The 25,332-nt window shown below is 44.0% G+C and overlaps 1 protein-coding gene across 1 annotated transcript in view; it reads left to right on the plus strand.

The window, feature by feature from the left end:
* LOC118001347 overlaps positions 1-23,255 on the plus strand; it is a 138,817-nt gene extending 115,562 nt beyond the window's left edge. The window contains exons 33-43 of the mRNA XM_034991442.1: positions 2,219-2,328; positions 9,810-9,959; positions 10,821-10,874; positions 11,545-11,814; positions 13,587-13,739; positions 13,991-14,125; positions 14,760-14,912; positions 16,353-16,562; positions 19,975-20,095; positions 22,208-22,277; positions 23,198-23,255. Coding sequence (XP_034847333.1) covers positions 2,219-2,328; positions 9,810-9,959; positions 10,821-10,874; positions 11,545-11,814; positions 13,587-13,739; positions 13,991-14,125; positions 14,760-14,912; positions 16,353-16,562; positions 19,975-20,095; positions 22,208-22,277; positions 23,198-23,255 — 1,484 coding nt within the window. The remainder of the gene's footprint in view (positions 1-2,218; positions 2,329-9,809; positions 9,960-10,820; positions 10,875-11,544; positions 11,815-13,586; positions 13,740-13,990; positions 14,126-14,759; positions 14,913-16,352; positions 16,563-19,974; positions 20,096-22,207; positions 22,278-23,197) is intronic.
* Positions 23,256-25,332: the final 2,077 nt, after the last annotated feature.

The following is a 25,332-nucleotide window of genomic DNA, read 5'->3' on the forward strand; positions in this document are numbered from 1 at the left end:
TATTTTATTTTATTTTATTTTATTTTATTTTATTTTATTTTATTTTATTTTATTTTATTTTATTTTTATTCTAAAAGATGTATTTATTCATTTGAGGGGGAGAGGGGCAGAGGGAAGGGGGGAGAGAGAATCTCAAGCAGACTCCCTGCTGACCATGGAGCCCAACTCGGGGCTAGATCTCACAACCCTGAGATCATGACCTGAGCCAAAATTAAGAGTCCTATGCTTAACCAATTGAGCCACCCAGGTGCTCCTGATCTGACATATTTTAATGGAATCTCTCTGGCTGCTGTTTGAGAATGGACTGTAAAGGAAAAAGGGTGGAAGAAGGGAGAGGCTACTTTGGAGGCTACTGTAATAATCTGAGCATGGGGAGATGGTGGCTCAAACAAGGTTGGGAGCAGTGGAAGTATTACATGGTCAGATTCAAGGCATATTATTGAAGTAACCACTAATGGATTGTGTATTGGGTGTGAGAGAAAGAGAAGAGTCCATGATAACTCCAAGATTTTTGACCCGAGAAACTGGGAAAATAGAATTGCCATCAGCTGAGATGGCAAGTTAGGGAGGGAAGATCAAGAATTTATTTATGCCCAAATGACATTTAAAATGCCTTTTAGACATCCAAGAAGAGATGCCAGGTGACTATTGGATCTAAATTTGAAGGTTGTGAGCATATGGATGATGTTTAGCCATGAGACTAAATGAGATAGCCAAGGGAGTGAATGTAGATAGAAAAAAAGGAGGTGAACCAAGGGCTGAGTCTGAGGACACTTAATGTTAAGAGCTGGAGGTGGGGAGAGGAAAAGGAGAACCAGCAAAAGGGACCTAGAAGGAACAAACAGCAAGAAGAAAACTAAGACAGAGTGGTATCCCAATGTCTAGTGATGAAAGTTTCTCAGCAGGAGGAATGTGACAAATTATGTGACATGCTTCTGGTAGTCGAGTAAAATGAATGTTTTTAGTCATGTTGAGGTCACTGGTACTTAATACAAAATCAGTTTCAGGGAAGCTGTGGGGGAAAAAGCAGGTCAGTAGGCTTAAGAAGGATTTTGAGAGAAGTCACAGACAGTAAAGATAGGCCTTTCTTTCTGAGAGTTTTGCAAAAAAAAAAGGGGGGGGGAGCAAAGGAATGAAGCAATAGCTGACAGGGGAAGTGGGGTTAAGAGACGGATTTTTATGAAGTGGGAGAAATAATGTGTGATATTGTGAAAGACCGAGGAAAGAGGGGAGAAGTGATACTGGAGAATGCTATATTTCTGGAGTGATAATCTTGAATAGGCTTGAGGGATAGCTCCTCCTTTATTATATTTATCACATCTTTCTTATGAAAGATGAGAATATCTTTATATTCACTGTTCCTCACCTGGCGTTTTTCACATAATAAACTCTGGTTCTTTCCATATCAATACATGGAGAAGGTTCTTTTTTATAGCTGCATACTATTCCATTGGAAGGATATACCACAGTTTATGTGTTGCTTCCAAGCTGCTGCTGTCCTAAACAATGTTACTCTGAATAACTGTGTATATGCCTCATCTCATATGTCAGCCTGTTGCTACTTCAATCCATAGTCTGTCAGCTCTCAACATTTCTAGTCTATGACTATAAATATAATAGCTCTTCATTTCTTTCTTTCTTTTTTAAGATTTTATTTATTTATTTGAGAGAGAGAGAGACAGCGAGAGAGGGGAGTGTTCAAGCAGGGGGAGTGGGAGAGGGAGAAGCAGGCTTCCCACTGAGCAGGAAGCCCAATGAGGGGCTTGATCCCAGGACCTGGGATCATGACCTGAGCTGAAGGCAGATGCTTAATGACTGAGCCACCCAGGCGCCCCGCTCTTCATTTATTTCTGTTAGTTGTGTTAGGCCAAAATAATTGTTCAGATATATGTAGGGACTTAATGAAAATAGATATGTTGGATCAACAATAACATTTGATTCAGGATTTTTAGTTATGATAACAGAATATTGTTCACTGGGCTTCAGAGGTACTTTTCCAAATCTTTTCATTAGGAATCTTGTTAGAGATCTTCCTTATTCCTATGTTCTGGAGGATTCTGTGACCTCAACCAACTCCTCCCCTGCCCCTGCCTCACCCATTAGTTTTTGTGTATTTGGAAATACCAGTTTCTTGTGTCCAGTGTTATGTCTCAGAGAGTAGCCATTAATTGTTGTTTAATGTTTCATGACACTAGCATTGGTGTGTTTCTCCCCCTAGACCTTTGGAAGCACCATGTCATGAAAGAAAACTTTTCTGTTAGCAGACCACAGATAGTTGAAAATTTTAAACAGAGATTAATGGAAAATTACCAGGATGGTGGACTAGAGGTATGTATTGAAAGTTAGTCATTTTAGAGTGTGTTTTTTTGTAACAGAAACCCAAACAAGGAAGACTTTCCCTTTAACGCATTTCCTAATGCTTCCCTTACTCCCTTAGAATAAAGATATGAATTCTGAGGCTTAACTCAAAGTAGTAAGCACTTGTTATCATTTTAATTTTGGAAAAAGATTGATTTCTAATAAATTATGGGAGAGAAATTAGAATATGCATGTTGGCTAATTTCAGATTTGGCCAGTTTTTTAAAGTAACCTTGGAGTTTGTTGATGAATAAGTTGTTTTTAGCAACATTTCCTGTGTTGATTTTTTATTTTATTATTATTTTTAAAGAGTTTTATTTATTTATCTGACAGAGAGAGAGAGAGCACACGTAGGCAGAGCAGGAGGCAGAAGGAGAGGGAGAAACAGGCTCTCCGCTGAGCAGGGAGCCCAACGCAGGGCTCGATCCCAGGACCCTGGGATCATGACCTGAGCCGAAGGCAGACGCCTAACTGACTGAGCCACCCAGGCACCCCCTATTTTATTATTTTTTAAAAATTTTTTTGAGAGAGAAAGAGAGAGTGCACGTGTGCATACGCACGCATGCCAGTGAGGGGTGGAAGAGAGGTGGAGAGGGAGAGAGAGAATCCCAAGCAGACTCCATGCCCAGCGCAGAGCCCAACATGGGGCTCTGTTTCACGACCCTGAGATCACGACCTGAGCAGAAATCAAGAGTTGGATGATTAACTGACTACACCTCCCAGGCACGCCCTGTGTTAGTTTTTTAATATAGAAAATTTAGAAGAGAGAAACTAAAATAGCCTATAATTCCACTACCTAGAAAACATTTTTTAAATATATAATACAAAAAATATGTATATATCAGAAAGGTAACATTTCCACCCCTCCTTCACTGTACCATCCCCAGTTCTCTCCCCACAAAGGAAATCAGTATCAACAATATTTTGTGTTTATATATATATTTGAATCCATAACTGTATATAATATATATATAATAACAATAATATGTATTTAATACATACAATACACATATACACAGTCCTTGGAGTTTTCAACTTGACTATTTCTAGACAGTGCTGAAAAGGCAGAATAAGAGAGTGTATGTGGCACGGCACCTGGGTGGCTCAGTTGTTAAGCATCTGCCTTCGGCTCAGGTCATGATCCCAGGGTCCTGGGATCGAACCCCACATCGGGCTCCCTGCTTGGCGGGAAGCCTGCTTCTCCCTCTCCCACTCCCCCATGCTTGTGTTCCCTTTCTTGCTATGTCTCTCTCTCTGTCAAATAAATAAATAAAATCTTTAAAAAAAGAGAGAGAGAGAGTGTATGTGGCTCTATGGCCATAGCAGAGCTTTCAGGATCATTAACAAATGAAGCATAAGTACATTAGGTAGATATGAATCCAGTTGCCTTTGAAATTCAACCATTTTTTTTTAAACCCAATTTAACAAAATATGCTTAATTTTTTAAAACAATATTTCCGTCAAACTTTTATTTTTTTAAGCTCTTCAAATATTCCCCATAATTTTATAATAAACACTTCAGTTTCTAATTACGAGGTAGAGAATTCACTAGCTTTCTGGGGACACTTTTTCCTCAGAGCTTGATGATTTACACATATTTCATTTAAGCTTTCAATTACACCCAAATGTGGTCCTGTGTATTCTGATGAGGAGGTGAAGTGGTTCCTTTTGGTCCCTGCAGCTCAGAGGTTCTCACCAGAGTGATTAGGGTAGGGCATGCTTAGAAATATGTTTGAAGCAAAAAATTTGGTGGCTCTCCTTAAAAAAAGGAAAGAAATTCTGACATGTGCTTCATCATGGATGAAGTTTAAAGACCTTATGCTCAGTGAAAAAGGCCAGTCACAAAAGCATAAATGCTACATGATTCCGCTTCTGTGAAGTACCCACAATAGTCAAATTCATAGAGACAGAAAGTAGAATGGAGGTTGTTAGGAGCTGGGGGGAGGGGGATGGGGAGTTGGTGTTTAGTAGGAACAAGTGTCTCAGTTGTGCAAGATGCAAAGAGTCCTAGAGATTGCACAACAGTGTGAATGTACTTAATACCACTGAAGTTTACACTTAAAAATTGTCTAAATGGTGGCGCCTGGCTGACTCAGTTGGTAGAGCATGTGACTCTGAATCTCGGAGTCAAGAATTTGAGCCCCACCTTGAGTGTGGAGATTACTTAAAAAAAAAAAAAAGTTTTCAATGGCAAATGTTATGTGATGTATATTTTACCATAATAAAAACAAACAAAAAGTCTGTGGCTCAAGATATGCTCAACCCCTATGTATATGCTTTACTCCAACATTGAAGATGGGATTGTCTAGGAAAGAAATGTGGATATTAGGGCAAACCCGTATTAGGTATAACTGAAACCCAAGGTACACTGAAGAGGTTGTTGACTGCCTGCCAGTGTCTTGGAATCAGAGGACACCAGGACGTTAGATCCCTCCAAACTCTATGCCTGGTGGACCTCTAGCCTCTTCTGGATCATCTGCAATGACAGGGAACTCACTCTCTTGCAAGGCCACCTGCCCTCCCCAGCCATTCCTGGTAGCTCTTGTTTTAAGCAGCTCTTACTGAGTTGGCTTTGGCCTCCCCACCATCTCCATCATGGATCCTAGTTCTGTCCCTGGGACATCACAGGTCATGGTTCTGACCCCTTACAACAAGACTTTAGGTATCCAAAGGCAGGTCAGTCCGAGAAACTCAATTAAGCACCATTGCTAGCATGTGTGAAGCCTCGGTAAAATTACAACGAAGGGCCTGCTCTGATGGGACAAACCCAAACGAGTGCCCCTCTGGGTGGTGGGTTACAAATTGTTACACCTTCCTCCAGACGGGTGCGGCCCAAGCCAGGGCACATGAACTGGCAAAGGGAGCAGGCGCTGGGCTCCTCCCTCACCTGGGCACCTCTGTGCAGAGGACCCGAGCCCAGCCTTCTCTTCTTCAGACTAAACCTCTTTCATGTCCTTCAATCACCTTATATGAGCAGCCCTCCCATCCTGATCAGTCCCGTCTAAATGCAAGATCGTCTGACCAGTGGAAAGTGTACTTGTCTGTGTGATCTGCTTTGATTAATGCCCATGAGTGTGCTGGGTATTGGCAGCTGCTTCACGGATGACTCATGAGGCTAACAGTCACCTGAAGCCCAGGCATCCTGCTGCTGCCATATTATTAGCCTTTTTCTTACTCAATTTAGTCCACTCTGAACTTCTTGAAATCCCTAAAAATCTGGATTTTTATCATCCAGCACACTATCTCTCCCTCCCAGGTTCATGTCAGCCTGCCCTCGGTCTCCTCATTCAATTTATTACTGACAATGTATGCCAGGACAGGCCCCAAGCCCTGTGCTACCCCCCTAGGGTCTCCTTCAGGCTGACCCCACTCTCTGGGCACAGTCTTTCTGTGGCCAGCCGCCCATCCGTTGTACTCTTGCCCAGTCTATGTTCTCCATTGGTCCACAAGGACATCATGAGGAACCTTTCCAGATACCCTGCTGAAATCCAGGTACACCGCATGCACTCTATTTCCTGAGGAAAAGGTTCATCTGACCTGATTTTTCTTGAATCCATATTGGCCTCTAGTGATCTTTTCTTCCTTCTCCAAATTCTAAAAAAACCAGCCTTTCACAATCAGTTCTAACATCTTGCCCAAATTTTATACCAAACACACTGACCTAAAGTTAGAGACTGACCTTTATTGCGAATCAGAACTATAATAGTCTATTGTGCGGATTCCAGAACCATTTCCATTCATATGCCAAAAGTCATTCATTCATTTAGCCAGATCAATAGATCTCCTATTTTTTTTTTTCTAGGCACTTTATTAGATTAAAGGCAAAAGGTACAGTTCTTGCCCTCAAAGAGCTTATGGAATCAGGTGACCCACAAGTGTCAGGAAAAGGTACTTTACATTAAATGCTTTGAGAGAGGCATACACAGGAGATACAACCCACCTAGGGGGTAGGGAAGAAATAGTCAGGGAAGACTTCCTGGAGGAGGTGTTGTCTGGGCCAAGTCTTAAAGCACAAATGGGAGTTAGCCAGATGAAGAGGGGCTGGGGAAGGAAGGTAGAGAAATTTAAGAAGGGAGTATAGCAGAGTTCAGAGGAGGACATTGAAAAGGTGGACAGGACCGGTTGCTGAACAGCCTTGTAGGCAATCCTTAGGAGTCAGGATTTCATCCCAGAGTCAGTGGGAAGTCACTGAAGCATTTTGTCAGCAGAAGTGGGTTTTAGAAACATCATCAAAACACCTTGTGCATGCCTGATATTAGACCAATTATGAGGGGCTCCAAGATGAAACAAACCACAGAAGAGCAATTTGCTCCCAGCAAAGCCAGACTTTTGCCATAACAAGGCCTGGCACCTGCCAGGCTTCACCCCAGTCTGGCTCTCCAGAAGAATCTGGTGATTTTCCAGCCAGTGCCATTCATCACAGTTCAGGTTTAACTGTTGGTGAAGGAATCAGCCCATGGGAGGGCATGGTCTTCACTCTGTGGTTTTATGGAACCCAAGGACCTGCCCTGAAGGGGAAGTTGGAAGATGAACCTACTTCATGCTGCACTTTGAGACAGAGCCGACATTTAGTGACCTAGGAAGGCAAGGGTAGGTTGCAGAAGAGCTTTTAAGAAACACAGTAACAAAATACAATTTCTCTGGCCTCTGGAGATGCTCAAGGGGGTCCTGGCCATTCCTACACCTCTGGTGTAACACAGACTCACCCAGAGGTGCATTACACTGGCTAAGAGGGGATGGTAGAAGGCCACTGATGTTCAAATCTGCATTTCTGTTTGTTGGCTATCTGCTATGATGGCTATGGTGATATTAGTTTGAGAAGTGTTGGTCCTGCCAAAAAGTTGCTGGAGGCCTTATGGGTACGCTCAGGTCCAGAGACTGCCGTCCAGGACAGTGAGGGGTGAGTCCCTGTGGCCGATTCCAAGCACTGGGCCCAGCCCACCTGGACAGGGTCACCAGCCACACCCCGATGGCCTTGAATATGGTCTCACAACTCCTCAATGTTTCAGGCTTTCATCATATTCAGTCTGGGAAGTGTTTCCTTTGTCATTACTAAATTTATGTAGCCTCAACCCTGTCACCATTAAGAAGTCAAGGGCCAGGGGATGGAATCTTGGTTCCGCTTGCCTTGATGTCAGAAGCTAAATCTGGCTGTCCTACTGCTCACTTTCCAGAGCAGGGTGGATTGCCCTCACTCCCACCCCCCTGAAGGGGCCCCTTGAGGAGGTCCTAGATGCGGGAGGGAGGCTGAGTACCCTGCCCTGACTGCCTGGCTCCCATTCATGAAATCCCCCATGAGCAGAGGGTTTCATCTACGGTCTCCATTCTGCATCTCTTCAATGCACCCAAGCTGCTGTGGCTGATGATCTTTACAAAAGCTTTACTATCTTTTCATTAGGGTATACATTTTATTTACATGTACATTTTCATATATAATTATCTTAATTGTGTATACATATTATGATTATATTAGAAAATACACTCATTAGCTTACCCTCACTGACAACTACTCTTATTATGTTGGCATATTTCCTTCCAAACTTTATTTATCATTTTTTTATTCGTTAACTTTTTAAAACGAAATTAGATCACTCTATATGCGCTTTTATTATAGTGTACTTATTTTCACTTGAGTACATGTTATCAACACGTTTCCTTGTCAATAAACATTTATGTCCACAGCAGAATTTTTGGTGGCTGTCTAGTATTTCATTTGTACAGAGAGGTGAGAAAGAGTCAACCTGTTTCCCTTTATTAGGCACTTTTGATCATTTCCATTTCTCTTTTTGTTGGAAAGGCTACTATAAAGAACATCTGCTTATGTATATTTTTGTGTGTCACTTTTATTATCCCCTAAAGATGAAGTTCTGGAAGAGGAATGACTGGGCCAAAGGGCACAAACATTTTAAAATCTTTTCACAGATATAGCTAGTCTGCCTTCCAAAACGTCACCCTGATTTCCCTTGCCATCAGCAGTGGTGAGCGACCCACTTCCCTCACTCCATCGGGACTGAGTTCTATCACTGTTTGCCATCTCTGCTAGTTTGTCTCAGTAACTCACCTTGGTAAAGCCTGGCTGGGCTTTCTCTGGAGGTCAGTGGGGGCACGGAGGTATACTGGGCCTCACAGGGACAAGCAAGTCAGAGACACAGGACCCACCCCAGGCCAGAAACTTCTGTAGCACACTGCCAGTTAGCCTGGAGCCCTCCTGACCCTGGAAGTATCACAGATAAAGCTCATGTATGCATGCAGGCTGGGTCTTGGAGTAGGCCCCCTAAGACACCCAGGTACACACACAGACACACTTACTGATACACACACAGGGACACACATAGACACAGAGACCTATACAGACAGTCACAGAGACATCCACAGAGACATAGACATACATATACATATACACTAATGGATACAGACACACAAACATCCACAAATGTACACAGATGCACTCACTGATATGGACACATAGAGACACACGTGAGCACTCACCTGGACTTGCAGGCCCTAAGCAGATAGATCTGTCCTATCTTCTATACATTGGCTCCCATTTCTCTCCAGAGCCAAAATCTTAGCTTGCCTTGGAGGGATGGACTTTTCCTCTGTTCCTTAATGGCTACCTCTTCAAAAGGGAGCCCGATCTCTTAGAGAAAGGGAAGGAGTGAGACTGCCAAAAGAGTAGCAGTATGTCTTCAACCAGAGCAAGAGGGGCCCCTGCCGGATGCTTTCTTCAGAGGGCTCCTCTGGCTCATCTCCAGCCCCACTGTCCCTCACAGGGTGAGAAATACCCACAGCCAAGGGGACATGCCCACCCAGATCTCTGGCCTTCCTTCTAGACCACACTTCAGGAGCCTGGTATCCTGGAATTCTCCCTGGAAATTCTCCCGATCCTGCTCCCCAGAGGGAGAGTGGGCCTTACTGACAGTGTGCATACCCCAGCCTGAGGGGTGGTCCAGAGCAGCTGTGTAGGGATGTAGAAAGCCGGAGTGTCTATTTGCGTGCACGTGAGAGCCCTCCACAGTGTGATGTGGGGCCAGAGGTGGGAAAAGAAGGGGGTCATACTGTAAACTGTAAGTTGGTGAACCAGCTCTCTCCAGGTCACCACATTTCAGCATAGACCCAGAGTAATCCAAGAATGATAAAGTCAAACCTGCCCTTCCAAGTTATTTTGAAGATCTTTTTTCAAAGTAGGAGAATTAATAGTTTATTAGTTTGACTTATAGCCCTTAAATATCTAGCATACTTAGGTATGTGGCATGTAGGCCTCTATTTGAACTCTTGTCCCTGCCCTGCGAATACTAAGAGCGGACCTGAAGGAGAGACTCACAAGGCCAGAGCCCATGTTTCTCTGTGGCAGAGAAATGGACAAGGGTCTGGGAGCTAAGGCAACATGTGCCCTGGCACGTGAGGCCGTCCTGCTGGAGCTGCTGTGAATAATGCCCCTTCCTTTTCAGATCACATTCAGGAAAGACCACCTTGAGGCCTGCCTCCTTTCCTTGGGTTGTGATGTGATGGCGAGAGAACGCAGCAACTTCGAGAGCTACTCCATGTGTTATGAGCATGTGTTGGAGCATGCTAGGCAGAAGCTCTGTCAGAAAGAGCAGGTATGTTCCCAGAGAGACAAGAAGTGTGATGGGGAAGGTATGGGTAGGGAGGCCCAGGACTCACTTCAAAGAGGAGACTAGAACAGAGGGTGGGGGAGGTGGTCTCACGTAAGAACGGAGGGTGAAAGCTACTCCCCAAATGTCTCCTCTTACTGGTTCATTTTCTTGGGCTCTGGTCTTCTCAGCTGCAAGGGTGATGGCCCAGCAACACTGGGTTGTGTGCTTTGGAGGTGTCTAGTGGGGAATATAAAACATTAGTGACAAAGGAGCTGCCCCTCAGGGAAGATACATAGCTTACCTTCTCACCTCAGCAAACACAAAGTGCCTGTGCTGTTCCTGGTCTAGCAGAGAAGCCAGGATCCTTAAGTAAACTCTGTCTTCAGGATGTACATCATGGGTCTCACTGATGAGACTTCCTTAAAATGAGGTTCCCCTGGTGGGATCCAAGAGTCACTTCTCCTGTCCTAGATTGCACACCGTTTTAAGTGGATTACATTAGAGATTCAGTGTTATATTACTTTTTACCTAAGAAAAGTACACAAGTCTGAGAAAAAAATCAAATGAAGCATTCAAATATCAAATGAGTCTCGGCTTCACCCCCAGTTTGGCTTATCCCTGTAGCCAAGTCTTTGGCATCAGTGTGGATACCCGGAAGTTAATGCTATCTTCTGATCTCATGTTAGGCATCCTAAAGCCCAGTGGGGCAGCAAACGCATTTGGGCTCCAGATGGAGCCCAAGGATCTGAAAATGAAGCTCCATTAACACAAATACAAGGTGTATGGAACATGTTGTGCCGAAATGAGCCGTGGTTGGAAGAATAAATGTTTGAGTTTGGTTGTGCATTGTTTTCTCCTCTTCAGGAATTAGATATTATCCGAAGAAGTTCAGATCCACTTGAAGACAACGCTGGTCAGGTAGGTCTGTTCTTACCAAAAAGCTTCTCTTTTCCAGCTCACAAATCCACATTCTCAGCAGTAGCCAGACAGGGGACTTCCTAGTGTCATTTTCTTGTGCCCCTGTCAAGAGTGGCCTACAGAAGTCTCATCAATGAAGATCTACTGCATAAACACCTAAGGAGTGTGCTTTCACTTTTTAAGCAATAAGGGCTTTCTTATTCTTAGTTTTTTGGTGGTTTTTGTTATTTTTTTATTGCTTTGATTTTTCTTTATTGTTGTTAGTTTTGGGTTTGGGGTTGGGGGCTTCGTTTGTTTTCTTTTGAGGCCAGCTTAAGTGAATTCCAAAGAAAAGGGATTTAGGTTGAGGTGTCAAAGAAGGCCCATTTGGAAATGGAGACGAAGACAGTTGAAGTATTTTATCCAATTAAAAAGTACCTAAGTGTGTCTCTTCTGGGGTCATTCATTCAGCAACCATTCATTGGACACCTACTATGTGTCTGGCACTGTTCCGAGACCCTTAAGCCAACCTTAGATTCTTCCACCCATATTTGTATAACAGGATGTTCGCCTCTTTCATTAGATTCAAGGTAGAAGAGCAAATCCGACACTGATATACAAAGAACTATTCTGTAGTGGCAGTTTGGATTGCTTGAGTTATCTTCCATTAAAACAGTATTTCTGCCATTAGGTTGCAGAGCTCAGTCATACTATGATCATGGAAATCACTGCTCTAAGAGCTCGACTCACAGATTTGGAACAGGAGAATCTGAATCTCAACAAGCAGATTAGAAAAGAAGTCCAGGAAGAATATGAAGACTTAGTCCGAGCTTTGTTTGCGACGTGTGTGCACATAAAAGTAAGTGACCTGTGTCGGACATCTGGGCAGTCCCATGGGAGCCGAGGCTCAGTGACCTCCACAGCCTCTGCGCACACGGCGATCGACGGCAGAGTGTGTGTGGTAACAAGAGCCCACAGGGCCCACGAATTCTCCAGCACTCAGCGTTCGCGGCAGGGAGGGGTCAGCAATGGGTTGTCATTATTTTGCCATGAGAGACGCTGAGTTTTAGACAATTTAGATGGCTGCCGTTTTCCTCGCTCTGCTGCTGCTGCCGTTGCTGCCGTCTGATTGCTGTTAAGGCAGGGTGGGGGGTGTCTCCTCTGAACCCCCAATAGCTGATATCACGGTTTTGTCTATTGAGTGCCACCATCCAAACAGGAGAGTGCAGTGCCCTGAGCCAGGCCAGACCCCAGTGTCGGTAGCAACAGGCTCCTCCTGAAAACTCACTGGGCAGATTCAGAATTTGAATTCGCTTTCAGAGAAGTTTTCAACCCGTCAAATGCCTGTCAGCCTATCTCTCCCATCCAGTGTCTGGGAGCTGCTGGCCTGTCAGGGAAGGATGTCCATCTGGAAGAGGAGAGATGGGGTGCCCATGTGCCCACGGCACAGGATGGGGGGGCGGTTGGAAAGCCTGTCGCTTTCTTATGATGTCTGAGCAGCTGTAAGACAGAGGCCCTAAAATGGGCCATCACAGAGCCTGGTCCAGCTGCCCCACAGATGTGAACTTCAGGACGAACCTGCCCCCTCTCTTGCTATTGGACGGCTCCCAGAGCCAGCCCCCCAATGAGTCCATACTTCATTGTCTCTCCTCGGGCATTCCAGCCGGTCCCTGAAGCTGTTCCATAGAGAGGAGCTTCCACCAGTGCTCTGCCTTGGTGGATGTCAGAGAGGATTGGAGATTCCTTCCTACTTATGAAGGATCCACAAAATACAAGTGCTTACAAATATTGTAGGGTCAAAACCAAAATGCACTGGGCCTGGTACTGCAGGAGAGGGATGAACAGCCAGTGAAGTCTGGGATTTGCCCAGTCATCTTTCGGGTATGAAATTGTTGAAAATTTTAAGTTTTGGTTTTTTTTTAACTTATGCCTGATTCCTAGACAGAAAGTGGATTCTCTACTTCTCCCAGGCTAAACCAGTTCCACAGGCCCCCACAAAGTGGAGAATCCCTGTTCTACCCTGGGGTCCCAGGTGGGTGGTAAAGATTTTGCCATGTGGCCGGCAGCCAAACATCCTGCCGTGGCTGCCAGGCTGGGCAATACCCTCCTGCTTTCCTCTCCAGGGAAGTGGTTCAGAGATGAGAGGACACCCAACTCTCCCCCCTCACCCAAGGATGCAGGGTCTGTAGTTATACTTAGCGATGATCAAGCCCTTCCACCACAAGCCATTATCCATAAACCGTTCAGAACAGGCTGTTTCATAATGAGATTTCTGCTGGAACTTAAATGGGAAGGTAGCCAGCCTGATTCCTTCCTCTACTTTATCTATTTTTAATATAGTTCCTCATTAGTGGCTCATCTATAGTGTTCTATCTGGTCGGATTCTGCTGAGTCAACCTGATAGCAAAAATCCCTAGGTTCAAATTCTCAAGCAACCTTTTGGGAGAAGAGGAGTGGTTCAGTTTTCTACCTGTGACCTTCCACTTTTCTATCCACTCACCTTACCTTGGCAGCTGACAGCCTGGGCTCTAAGATGTGTAGGGTCCACATAATGAAGCCCTGGGGATTGAAGACAATGCTCAAGGGGCTGCTAGTGAGACTTCCAGATAATACCTGAGGGAATAATTAGGTGGATGGTTTTTTCACATGAAATCATTTCTGAAAGTTGTGTTTTAGAAGGCAAAGTGACTCTTCCTTCCCTGCCCTTCTTGAACTTGAGTCTGCAATTTGCAGGAAAAGCTGGATGAGAATCAGATTAATTTGACCCAGAAAGTGTGTGAGCTCATCGGTGAAGTAAGAACAGAAGGGATCGACAATTTGAAGGGCCTAAAGACAAAATGGGGTTCTGCCAGACCTGATGAAGGAATGAAAGAAAACCCAGCCAAAGTACGTGATTTCATTTAGCAATGAGATACCAGCATTTCATCCCAGCATCTGACCCCTAGCTCACTCTGTATGCATTCCAGTCTGTGGTTTCCCCGAGAAAGCATTGCATCAGGCATTTAAAAGGGGCACTGGGGCTCCCTGCACAATTGTGTCATCCTCTGGAAGGCATGGTTCTGATGTTAGGATTTGTGCCATTCCCTCCGGGGGAAAAGTGTTGGGGGCAGGCTTTTCTGAAAGTGAGCCTCTCTCAGCAGGAGCAGCTGCAGGCCTTGGAGCAGGAGAGCAGCAGCCTGGCTGCACTGGTGTGCAAAGTGAGGAGCCTGGGCCACTGGAGGCTGGCTGTGCAGCAGGCTCGCTTGCAGGGCCAGCTGAACAGGGCAGAGAAGGTGAGCGCCAGGGGAGGGAGGCCCCGCCCAGCAGGGAGCGGCGAGGTGGGTGGCGCCTGGCTTCCTTGGCGGCCTCGCTGCCCGGGTGGCCTGGTGGCCCATGGCAAGACCAACACGCTTAAAGGATCTGACCGTTGGGGAGTTTTCCTGGGAAGTGGCAATGTGTCAGAGCCTCCAGAGAAACAGGAAAGAGCCAGAAGTAAATGGCAAAGAAGCAAATGGGAGAACAGATCAGAGAATTTAGCACGAGGGAAGGGGAAAGATGGAGGGGGAGACTTTACCAAGGGCTTGAAGCGGCTTCATCAAAATATACTGCAAATCTTTGAGTTCCAAACATGATTATCCGAGGAAAAGGAAGTAACAAATCGAAAATCTCCCTCAAGGCGAATTGAAACCAAAGCACAAAATACTAGTGGTTTGGACATTTTCACTTAGCGTTTCTGAAAGTCTTTGTTTACTCTGATCTGTCACACTGTACTTAAGCAAAGACACAGAGGAAGTGACCAGGGGGAGCTCCTTGCTACCGGAAGCTTTAAAAAACGATGGATAACTGAAGTGGTCTAGAGACTCTTGTAAACTAAAACTATGGAAAGAAAACTTATTTCCCATCTCACTGTGTTTGGGGCATTCACAGGAAGCTCTGCAAAGTAAAAAAGAGTGCCTGAGCGTCCAGCTAATGGCAGAACAAGAAGTGGTTTTATTTCGTCAACAGTTACTGGCTCTAAGGCAGGCCCTGGCCAGGGCTCAGGCCGACAACACCAGGATGCACGAGCAGCAGGAGAACCAGGTATCTGAGCCCCAGGAGCCCTCTGCCTCCCCCTCTCTGACCTCGCTCTGCGAAGCTGCATGTGGTAGTGGAAGCAGCACCATCGCTGCCCAGAGCAGTCATCAGGGCTCCGCAGTGTGTGGCCGAGCACAGGGCGCGGCCAGAGAACCACTGCCCAGACCTCAGCTTCCCTTCTCCCTCCTCTCTAGCCCAGCAACCAAGGAGAGTGGCCAAAAGGCTTTGGGTTTTGTTCGCATTTGGCTAAGACGGGCAAGTACTACCCATACAGAAGACCATTCTTCGGTGTAGTGTGTATGTGTGTGTTTCTCTGAGGATCTTATTACCCAGAGGGCATCTTGGGGTGGAGGTCTCAGCCCTTGACACAGTCCTTCCATCTCCAAGCACACTTTCCATTGACAGCAACCTTGTGCACGTGGAGTGTGGCCCAGCCATCAGCATTATTCCCCAAAGCGAGTCTTGTGTCCTTTCCGGATGACCCATACTAAGTCTTCATTTCAGAAGTTACTGCTGCTCAGTAGGGGCCGGCACCAAAAGAGAGGTGTTTCCACGTTTAAGCCCTTGATAACTGTGCCAACTCTCTGAGCATGAAGGAAGCAGAAAGACCCTAGGTGTAGAGAGAGAAGAGCCAAGTATAAGTAAGAGCCTGGGAAAGCTGGGCGTATTTAAAACCTAACATATAATTTGTTCCTTCTAGACCCTACATCCTCCGTTATTGTGCACCAGGTAAACAATGGTGTATAATTATGCAAACTGTAACATCGCCATACAAACAGTATTAGTATTAGTATTATAACTGAGGATGGACCCTCTGGTGCTTATGGTGCTACTGATGAGAAAAATTTCAGAACAGGACCAAATTATTACTACTCTTTTCCTTCTTTAGCCATCTGGAACCTGGCTTCCCCAGAGCTATTCTGGAAGTCAAAACAGAGGCAAGATTAGAACCTCCTTTGTCCACTCATTGCGTGTATTACATTACCCCTTCTCCACGGGCCAACCCTTCCCTGCTATCTCGTGGTTAATGCTCAGGGACACTGAACATGTAGTTTGAGGTAGATAAACTTATGTGGTTAATAAGCTAAGTAACATACATATTATCATCACATTTGGGCACCGAAAGTCCGAACTGTTTGACCTGGTGTTGCGGGTGGCATTACCACTTGCCTGGCTTTTCCTGTTTGTTCCTTTTGTTCCCTCCCTGACTGTTGCCTCAGGGCTTACAGTAAACCCGAGCCAGCCTAGGTCCTGGTAGTCTTGCTGCCTGCTAGCCCGGAACCGAATGGCCAGGCTCTAGGATCCTGAGCCCAGGAGTATGCCACAGAGTCGTGCCCCTGGGCCCTACTGGAGGGGGTGGTTATCCCATTGGGCAACTTCTCGTTCCCCTTTTGCTGAGAGGAAAGACTCTGTGCCTTCGTTTCCTCTGGCCTTTTCCTGCCACAGGCTCAACTGCTGAGAGAGTTGCAACACCGAGCAACCCAGGAGGCTCGCCACTGGCAACAGATGGATCTAATGAAAACCTCCAGCATGGAGAAGCTCTTGGAAGACGTGGAGCAAAAGGAACAGCACCTGCAGCTCCTGACGGAAGCGTCTGAGAGGGCTTCCAGACTGGGCCAGCTTCAGCAGAAGAGAAGTCAGCGAGAACTCCAACAGGTAACTCCAGAGAGAGGAAGCTGCCACTCGGAAGACAATCTGGATGTACCAGCCAGAGCTGGGGCCTTCTTCTGGAATTTTCCATGCCTCTGGTGTCCCTCACCTTTGTCATTTCTAGGCCCACCAGGATAATGGAAGTACTTCTGCCCACGCTGGGGTGATGCTTGGGCTGCTTATGGTGAGAGAGGATGATGGCTTCACTGCCTCAAGGCCCAGAATCTTGGCACCTTTATAACCCACATGAAAAACATGTTTTCACTTGGCTATAATTTTTGAACTAGGGATCTTTTAGAAAATTCCAATAGTTAATCTGGAAGAGCAGCAAGTATTATGGAAGCTATTATAAAAGGATTTTATTCAAGGTGTTTCTGGAACTTCAGAGACAAAAAGGAAAGGCAAAAGTGATTTCCAGACACAATATATTTTTGTTAAATATACCCGTACAGCAAAAAAAAAGGAAAAAAAAAAAGAGGAAGAAACAATAGATATAGATGTGGATTAATGCAAGCTCCAACAAAGGAGACCACAGAATATAATCCAATACAAAAGGCAAAAGAAGTAGCACCTTCTAGGGCAGGCACTTCTCATGCATTCACCAAAGGAATAAATCACTTAATTAATTCACCAGAGATGTTAGGAAACAGAAGTTGGACAGTTAAATTAAATTATTGGCCAAGTGTTTCAGGTGCTTAAGGAGGAGATCAATGAGAAGTCCACAAAAATAAAAAAGGGCAAAAATTGAATTGAGGCAATGCTAGAGGAAATATTTGTGGAGAAATGGAGAAAAAAACGAGTAGCTTTAGACTAAAAGAAAATTAGAATTTCACATTTATTTTATGAAAACTAAACTAAAATATGACTTGAATCCTTAAGAAAATTTTGGTGTCATATATTTATCTTTCAAGTTATGCTTTTCTAAAAACCACCACAAAAATAAGGTGTTAGGGGGTGCCTGGGTGACTCAATCGGTTGAGTGTCCTACTGGATCTCAGCTCAGGTCTTGATCTCAGGGTCATGAATTTGAGCCCTGCATTGGGCTCCACACTGGGTATGGAGCCTACTTAAAAATAAATAAATAAATACATACATACATACATAAAGTGTTAGTTTCTCAAAGTCCTCTCTAGTTAACAACTAATTTTTGTCTAATGGTAGAGAATCTAAAAGTAGTCAGAACAAATGTTTTGAGGCTTCTCTCAACAAATACATGTTTTTAGTGTATGTATGTAACAATCTGAACCACCCCTCTACCTCTGCTGGCAGCCCCTGTGCCCCTGGGCTTACTGTCCCACTCCCCACCAACTAGCAATCCACCCTCAGCTAGCAAGAGCCCCTACGACCCACAGTGACTTTAATCCATCTCCAACCTCCAATTCCAAGGGCAGATTTTGACCATCTGACCTTGGAGAGCATGATTGTCCTTGCCTACCTCCTGCTCCTGGGGAGACCATTTAGAGCAGAGGCCCTAGACTCAGACTTCCTGATTCACACCCCGGGGCCCTCCACTGCATGACTTTAGGCTAGATCGTGCTCTCTCTGTGCTGCAGTCTTCTCATTGGTACAATGGAGAACAATATACTCATTTTGTGGGATTTTTTAGAAGGATTAACTCAGGTAATTCCAATGAAGCACTTAGAACTGAAACTGATATACAGTTCTTGACAAATATTGGCTATATGTCTTTTTGCTGGGAATATGAATGAAGGTGGACAATTTTGGAAACAGATTGACCTGGATTCAGATCCTGGCTCTGCCACTAACTGGTTGTGGGATCTTGGGCAAATCACTGCACCTACCTCTGTGAAGTGAGGTGGGATCCTTTTTAAGGTCCTAACACAACACAAGGCCCTTCCTATGCATGTTTTTTTGCTAATATTTTTCAAATTGGTTCAGCCCCAGCCTGGCTCAGGGAGTCTCGACATGTTCTTCCTGGTTCCTGCGCATGGGGACTGGGGAGCCTATAGCAATCCTTAGAGTACGTACAGGGACCTTGGGCCTAATTTGTATTAGGAAGTTTTCCTAACTCTGGGGATCTGATCTCCTACTGAAAGTTAAACTACACTTGAGAGCATCTGCACACACAAGAAACTGCCCCTTAACATTTGTAAGATGAGCCTGTGGTCACAGCTTTAAGAGTTCACAGGCCTTCTCATTGGGTCCATGCAGACAAGAGTAGGATTTAAAACACATGTGGCTGAATTTTTTATATTAGCATGTGGATTAGTTTGTTGTAACAAATCACCGTAAACTGGATGGCTTAACACAACAGAAATGTATGCTCTCACAGTTCAGGAGGCCAGAAGCCTGAAATCAAGATGTTGGCTCCTCCTGGGGGCTCTGAGGAAGAGGCTGTTCTCTGCCTCTCTCCTAGCTTGTGGTGGCGGCTGTAGCCCTTGACATTCCTTAGCTTGTATCTGCATCACTCCGATCTCTGCCTTCTCCCTCCGATGGCCCTCTCCCTAGGTGTCACTCTGTGTGTCTGAACCCTTTCCTCTTCTTATAAAGGCATCAGTCATTGTATGTAAGGCCCACTCTTAATCCAATATGACTTCATCATAATTTAATTACATCTGAAAAGACTATTTCCAAGTAAGGTCACCTTTTGAGGTTCTAGGTAGACATGAATTTTTTTTGGGGGGGGCACTATTCAATCCACTATACTATTACTGCTTTTTTATACTTCATAATTTTATAATATAATTATCATTACATTACTTTTTATACTTTTAGGTAATTTTTATAATTAAATTACTTGGTATAACCTATATAAATTTATATTTATATAAATAAAAATAAATTTCAAAAGAAAAAAATACCTGTGCTCTCTGTGGATAAGATGCACTTTGGACCCAGCCACTCTCCGGCTGGGGGTCCAAGGGCCAGCTGTGTTAGCAGAGAGTCACATGGGTAAATACAAAGGTCACCTCTTGGTAGGGGTCTCATATAAGGCCTGGGAGATGGTGCTCAGGGCATCCCTGCAGATGATGAGCAGAACCAAACGGAGATCTGGGAGAGAGATCAGGTCTTTCCTCTGCTTGAAACTGTCCAGGGGCTCCCTCCCATCCCTGGGCTAGTTTCATGGCTTTGACCCACAAGGGCCTCTGTGAACTGGGCCCTTTTCCATTTCCTCTCCTCCCCTCCCCTGTGGTGAGATAAACAAAAGATAAAAGTGTTGTGAGTGAACTCCTGGCTATGATAAGGTAATAAGGGGTTCCAAGGGCTGCCTCTATTCCTCTTTGGTTAAGTTCTTGGCCTTCTTGGAGCTCTCATTAGAAGGCTGAGTTCAGCCTGACCAGGACTGTATGAGGACTTGTATTCCTGGGGCAGCCTGGACCCACACTCTCCGAGGAACCCCAGGAACTTAAGTATGCACTAAAAAGCATCTCTACTTCCTAAGCACTTTTCCCCTCAGATGAGAAGCCGGCTTGCCCAGGAGCGCAGTGTGAAGCTGGATGCTTTCCAGCGCGTACAAGAGCTACAAAGTCAGCTTAATGACGCCGAGCGATCATCTGTCCAGATGAGCTCACCAGGCGGTAAGCAGGTCCCCTACTCTGGCTAGCACAAACTCCCAGGGTCTGGGGTCTGCACTGAGGAGGATCTCAGGGTCTAGCCATAACAACGCAGTGGTTATCGAGTGGGTGCTCCATGATGGCTGTTGAATGAATGAATGATACATGAATGAAAAAAACTTCATTCTGATTTGCAGTCATAACTTTCTACTTTAGTTCACCTTAGAGTACTGACATCCTATGCTAAAAGGTTTTAGTCATAAAAACTGGTCTCAGAAGTGTGTAATATACCACTTACAGAACACTGGGTACTTCACTATATTTTGTCTTAATGCCTTGGGACATCAATGATGACATTTCTCAGATGTTATTTATAAAGTATATTATGATTCGTGGGAGCTGGGGGCCCGAGGAGTCCTATAGAAATGGCAATCAAAACAGCCCTCTGGGCAATGTAGGAGCAAGCAGCATGGAGCAGGGGTCAAACCCAGGATGTCTCTAAACTAGCTTCCTCCCCTATAAGTTGAGGATGAAGTACATTCTAAGTTCTTTTCTAGATCTGACTATCAAAAATATCATCAAATATCAGTATACACAACTGACTTATTATTAAGATCAGCCAAGCCTCTGCTTTTCTGTTCCGGTGTAGCCTGGTGGTTGAGGGTGTGAGCTTTGGTTCAAATCCTGGCTCTGTCACTGCTAGCTATGTGACCTTAGACAGGCTAATTAGGCTCTCTGTAAACTGGGACTCTCCACCTCAAAAGGGTATTCCGAGGATTAAACGAAATAATGCACGTCTGCCACGTTGTTTAGAAACACTAAAACACTTGTTCTGTTGTTTAGAAACACTAAATAACTACAAATGTTGATTATGATGCTCCCAACATCAGAAAGCATCAGAGGCAAAGGCAGAGTTAAGGGGCGAGCTCTCTTTACTTGGCATTAGCATGGATTCGCCTTAGGATCTTACAACTCCTGGGAAACTATAGCATGTTCTAGTGCAGTTATTCTTAAACTACTTAAGGGAAAAACAAATGAAATCACTTGGCTGACAACACTGTGAAATGTTCAGAGGCAGACTGGCTTCAGTTCGCTTGATCCGGGTTTGACGTTTTTCACGAGCACCGATTTCTCTCTCGCCGCCTCTGGGCTCTGAGAATGCTGAGAGCAGAGAGGAAGTGGAGCCCCTTGGGGAGCAAGATCGCTGCCACCGCTGTAGCTCCCCTGCTCTGTTCAGCTCACGGGGCAGGAGTCAGTGCGGAGATGGGACAGTTAAAAAGAATCAGCCTCAGACTGGGCTGACTCGAGTCACGTGCCCGGGTTTGAACAAATCACTAAAGCCAGAGACTAAGATGCTCAGTGCGCTTAGGATCAGCTCACATGTCCCTCCCCTGGAGCTGAGGATGGGGTCAGCTCACTCTCTCCTCTTCCCAGTAACTATTTTAAATCTTCCTGGCCTCTTCAGACCTTCAAACACAGTCCTCCTCTCCAGCCAACACTGTACCTCAGTTTCACAGAGCAGTTAAAAGCCATCCGATGGGAACCCCCCTCTATATCTTGAACCCAGCCCACCTACATTAAATACTCAGCCGCTTCTCCATCCTTCCCGGTAAAATGGAAAAGGTGCCCCTTCCTGGGGCCAGTCCCAATGCATGGGTTCCCATCTGGTCCTACTTTTTCAGGGGTCTTGAACTAATTTTTATCAGCTTTCTCTCTACATACTCATATTTCCCACCCATCTACCCTTCTAATCTTGTGACCTATTGAGTATATATGTGCCAGGATCATAAAATCCACCATAAAATAAAATTAACATCTATCCAGTTGCTTAAGCCAGAAATCTAGGAGCTATTCTTTGTCACCCTGCAAATCCAGTTAATTACTGAGTCTGATTAATTTGAATATCCCTAAGTCTGTCCACTTCTACCCACCATAGTCCAAGTCACCTATCATATCCTTCTCTTTCACTTGGTCATGTGACCCTCAGGCAAAAGATTCCATCCAAGTTTTGACATCTTCACTCAGAATTGACGAAGCTGGATTAGATGTTCATTTTAAGCTCTAAAATTTTAGGGATTAAATCTAGGCTTATACACTGCAACCAGAGATATAATTTAATATTTTTTAACATTATAGGCCTTATACCTTGGGCTCAGTATTCCCTACGTTCTGCGCCCACATCATCCAGACACTCAAAGCAACACCTTTTAAATTTTTTTTTTTTTTTTTTTTTTTTTATTTGACAGAGAGAGACACAGCGAGAGAGGGAACACAAGCAGGGGGAGTGGGAAAGGGAGAAGCAGGCTTCCCACAGAGCAGGGAGCCCGATGCGGGGCTCGATCCCAGGACCCTGGGATCATGACCTGAGCCGAAGGCAGACGCTTAACGACTGAGCCACCCAGGCGCCCCCACAGCAACACCTTTTAAAGACTAATCTTATGAGCAGTAAAATAACAAGAAGGATTCAAAGGCCAGACACTGTAAGTAATGATAAATTTGATTATATATGTGAAGCAATGAAAATGTAAATATGAAATTGTGGTTTTAGGTTCACTTCAAACTTACATTAAAAATATCAGGCTCTTATCTAGATACATGGGTCTAGATAATAAAATTCTGGATTTCTCACAGTGGAATTTGTTCATGAATTGTTTCTGAATCAATGCATTTGTGGGAAGAAGGATGATCCAGGGTTTCCCACTCTGCCATCTTGCTGATGCTATTCCTCAATAATTGAATTCTGATGTCAAAACAATTCAGCCCAAAAGCACTTACTCAATTACAATTAAACAAATGGATGTGGAAGTCAGTATCAACACCTTGCTGTGTTCTGTCTCTGAATTTCTTCTTTTTCTTCCATCATCTACAATAATTAACTAGCAGCATGAGATCACTTATCTGAGTTCCCTGGCAGAGCAGAAAGTTTCAGAAGTTATTTTAAAAACATGTGAGAAATCTACCCTCCAGAGAAATTCTTGGAACAGATTAGGTCAAGGTATAGCACGTACATGAATTTTTTTTTTAACATTTCAGCTTTTAGTTTATGTAAAACATTTACACGCTCTTCCACTGCCTTCTCTGCACTACTTTGATAAGTATTACACTCTTTGCCCCCTTGTTTTTCAGAATCCCCTCCAGAAGTTTACATGTCAACACATTTAAGAATTCCTGCCTCTTGCTTTGAGGAAAATTAAAAGAAAAAGATTTAATCATATTGTCAGAGAAAATATGCCAATTCTAAGGTCTTTTTTGAGGGTGTAATTCTGCAGCAGAGGGTCTAGTTATTGGACCAAACATTTGTTGCAGTATTTCTGAACATGCAGTTAAGGAGTCATATACAGAAAGGGAAGAAACAGGTCAGGAATATCCATTTGAGGTCCTTGAACCAGTAGGACCACATTATTAATGCCCGCCATTTGCTTGACTTACCAATCTCTGTGCAGTCATCTTTCACCAAAAGGTGAAATTCTAGTACACGGCTGTTTGTTTCTGAAAAAGCCTTTTCCAAAAGGAAGCAATATTCAGTTGGTGTGTATGGGACCACAAGGCTTTTAAGATTCACTTCATCCCCATTTCACTCCCAAAAGCAAATGTTGCTCTCATGGAGGTAGTTGATGATTATAACTCATGGCTGAGAAGGCTGCTTAAGTCACTAAATGCATTTGAGGAGATCCACTGTATTCGAAAGATTTAAAAGGGTGATGGTCTAAACAAACCCTAGTAAGTAAGGGAGTGTTTTGTGGCCCATTAACTTGTGTACATTATAAAAACCCCAAGCAAAAAGCCTAAGGTCCAGGAAAGGCACAAAAGAATTGGAGCCTCTTCGAATCTAAGCTCTGGCTTCTTAAGAAAGGCCTGTAAGACAAATCAGATAAATACAGACTGAAGAGGAATTTATACATAGCTGGAATGTAAGACCGCCGATGATTTTCTAAAAAACAAAACACTCCGCTAAGACAAATGATAAACTATTAAGGAACTTTTAGATTACTCCACATATGGGGTATCTTTTTTCCTTAGATGAAAATGGCTTTCTGTTGATAGATTAAATTCATGACCAGTTCCCTTTATGACAAGTGGCAAATACAAGAAGGCACCCTAAATGGCCTAACCCAGACTGACCCAATGATCTTGGTCTTATGAGTAACAGTGACTTTTAATGATATCTCCAATACCTATTTAATCTTTATATTACAGGTACCTATTAAACACAAAAAAAGGTCTGACAACGTCTTTCTACCCAGTGTGGCAGAAAATGTTCAACATTCAGCTTTTCAAATTCGCACAGCTCCATCCATAATCCTATAAGGACCTGACTGGTAATCATATATGCTTTTCCACATTTTGTTTCCTTGAGCATTTGAATGAATAAAAATGATTCTAACCTCCATTAAAACTTTACCTAATTTTTATTAAAGTACTATGAAGAAAGTGTGGAAGGACTGAGATGATTATATCCGAATGTCCTGGGTGAGGTAGGGTTTGGCCTTAGGTTTTAAGAACTTAGAGTTGATCCACATTTCTACAACCTAGGCCTTGCCTTTGGTCAAGCAACAGCCTCTCATTATGGGTTCTAGATTGCTGATGAGGTGGTGGGAACCAGGAGAGAGGGCATTGGTGCTAAGCAGTATTTATTAGCAAGTGAAAAACCAGAACAGATTAAATAAATTTCAGAGCACTTATTTCTATTTGTTTCACTTAAAAACATCATCCTCTCTTAACAGTTTTTTATCCTTCCTACAAATACTGAAACCCTCTTCAGACTTTTGTAAAGTCTTGATCCAAGTCTTATTGTTCAGACAAGGAAATGTATCCTGGGTAAAGGAATAAATAGGTAGATGAATGGAACAGAACAGACCAGAGAAACATCTACATACATAAACTTAAATATGATATATATAGCTTTTCAAATTAAGAATAAGGTTGAGTCTATTTGAAGTAGAAAAAATTGTCACTTACACTATACAAAATGAATCCTGAATGGATTCAAGATCTATATGCGCACACACACACACACGCACACACACATGCACAAGGACAAACACAAACTTATTTCTGAAATAGAACATGAAAAACAAAAGCTAAGAGGAAGATCGATGACTTTGATGTCGAAGCTAAAAATTCAGCATGACAAGGTATGGTACCAATTATTAATTTATGCCTCTCAGCTCTAAATTCATTCTTGTCTGCTGTGATATAATTAATATGGACCCTGTAAATATTTCTTCTTTGCCCACTGCAAGATTTTAAGCTCTGTCAGG

The sequence above is a fragment of the Mirounga leonina genome, unplaced genomic scaffold (assembly GCF_011800145.1).
Source record: "Mirounga leonina isolate KUSES-001 unplaced genomic scaffold, KU_Mleo_1.0 Mir_53, whole genome shotgun sequence".
NCBI lineage: Eukaryota > Metazoa > Chordata > Mammalia > Carnivora > Phocidae > Mirounga > Mirounga leonina.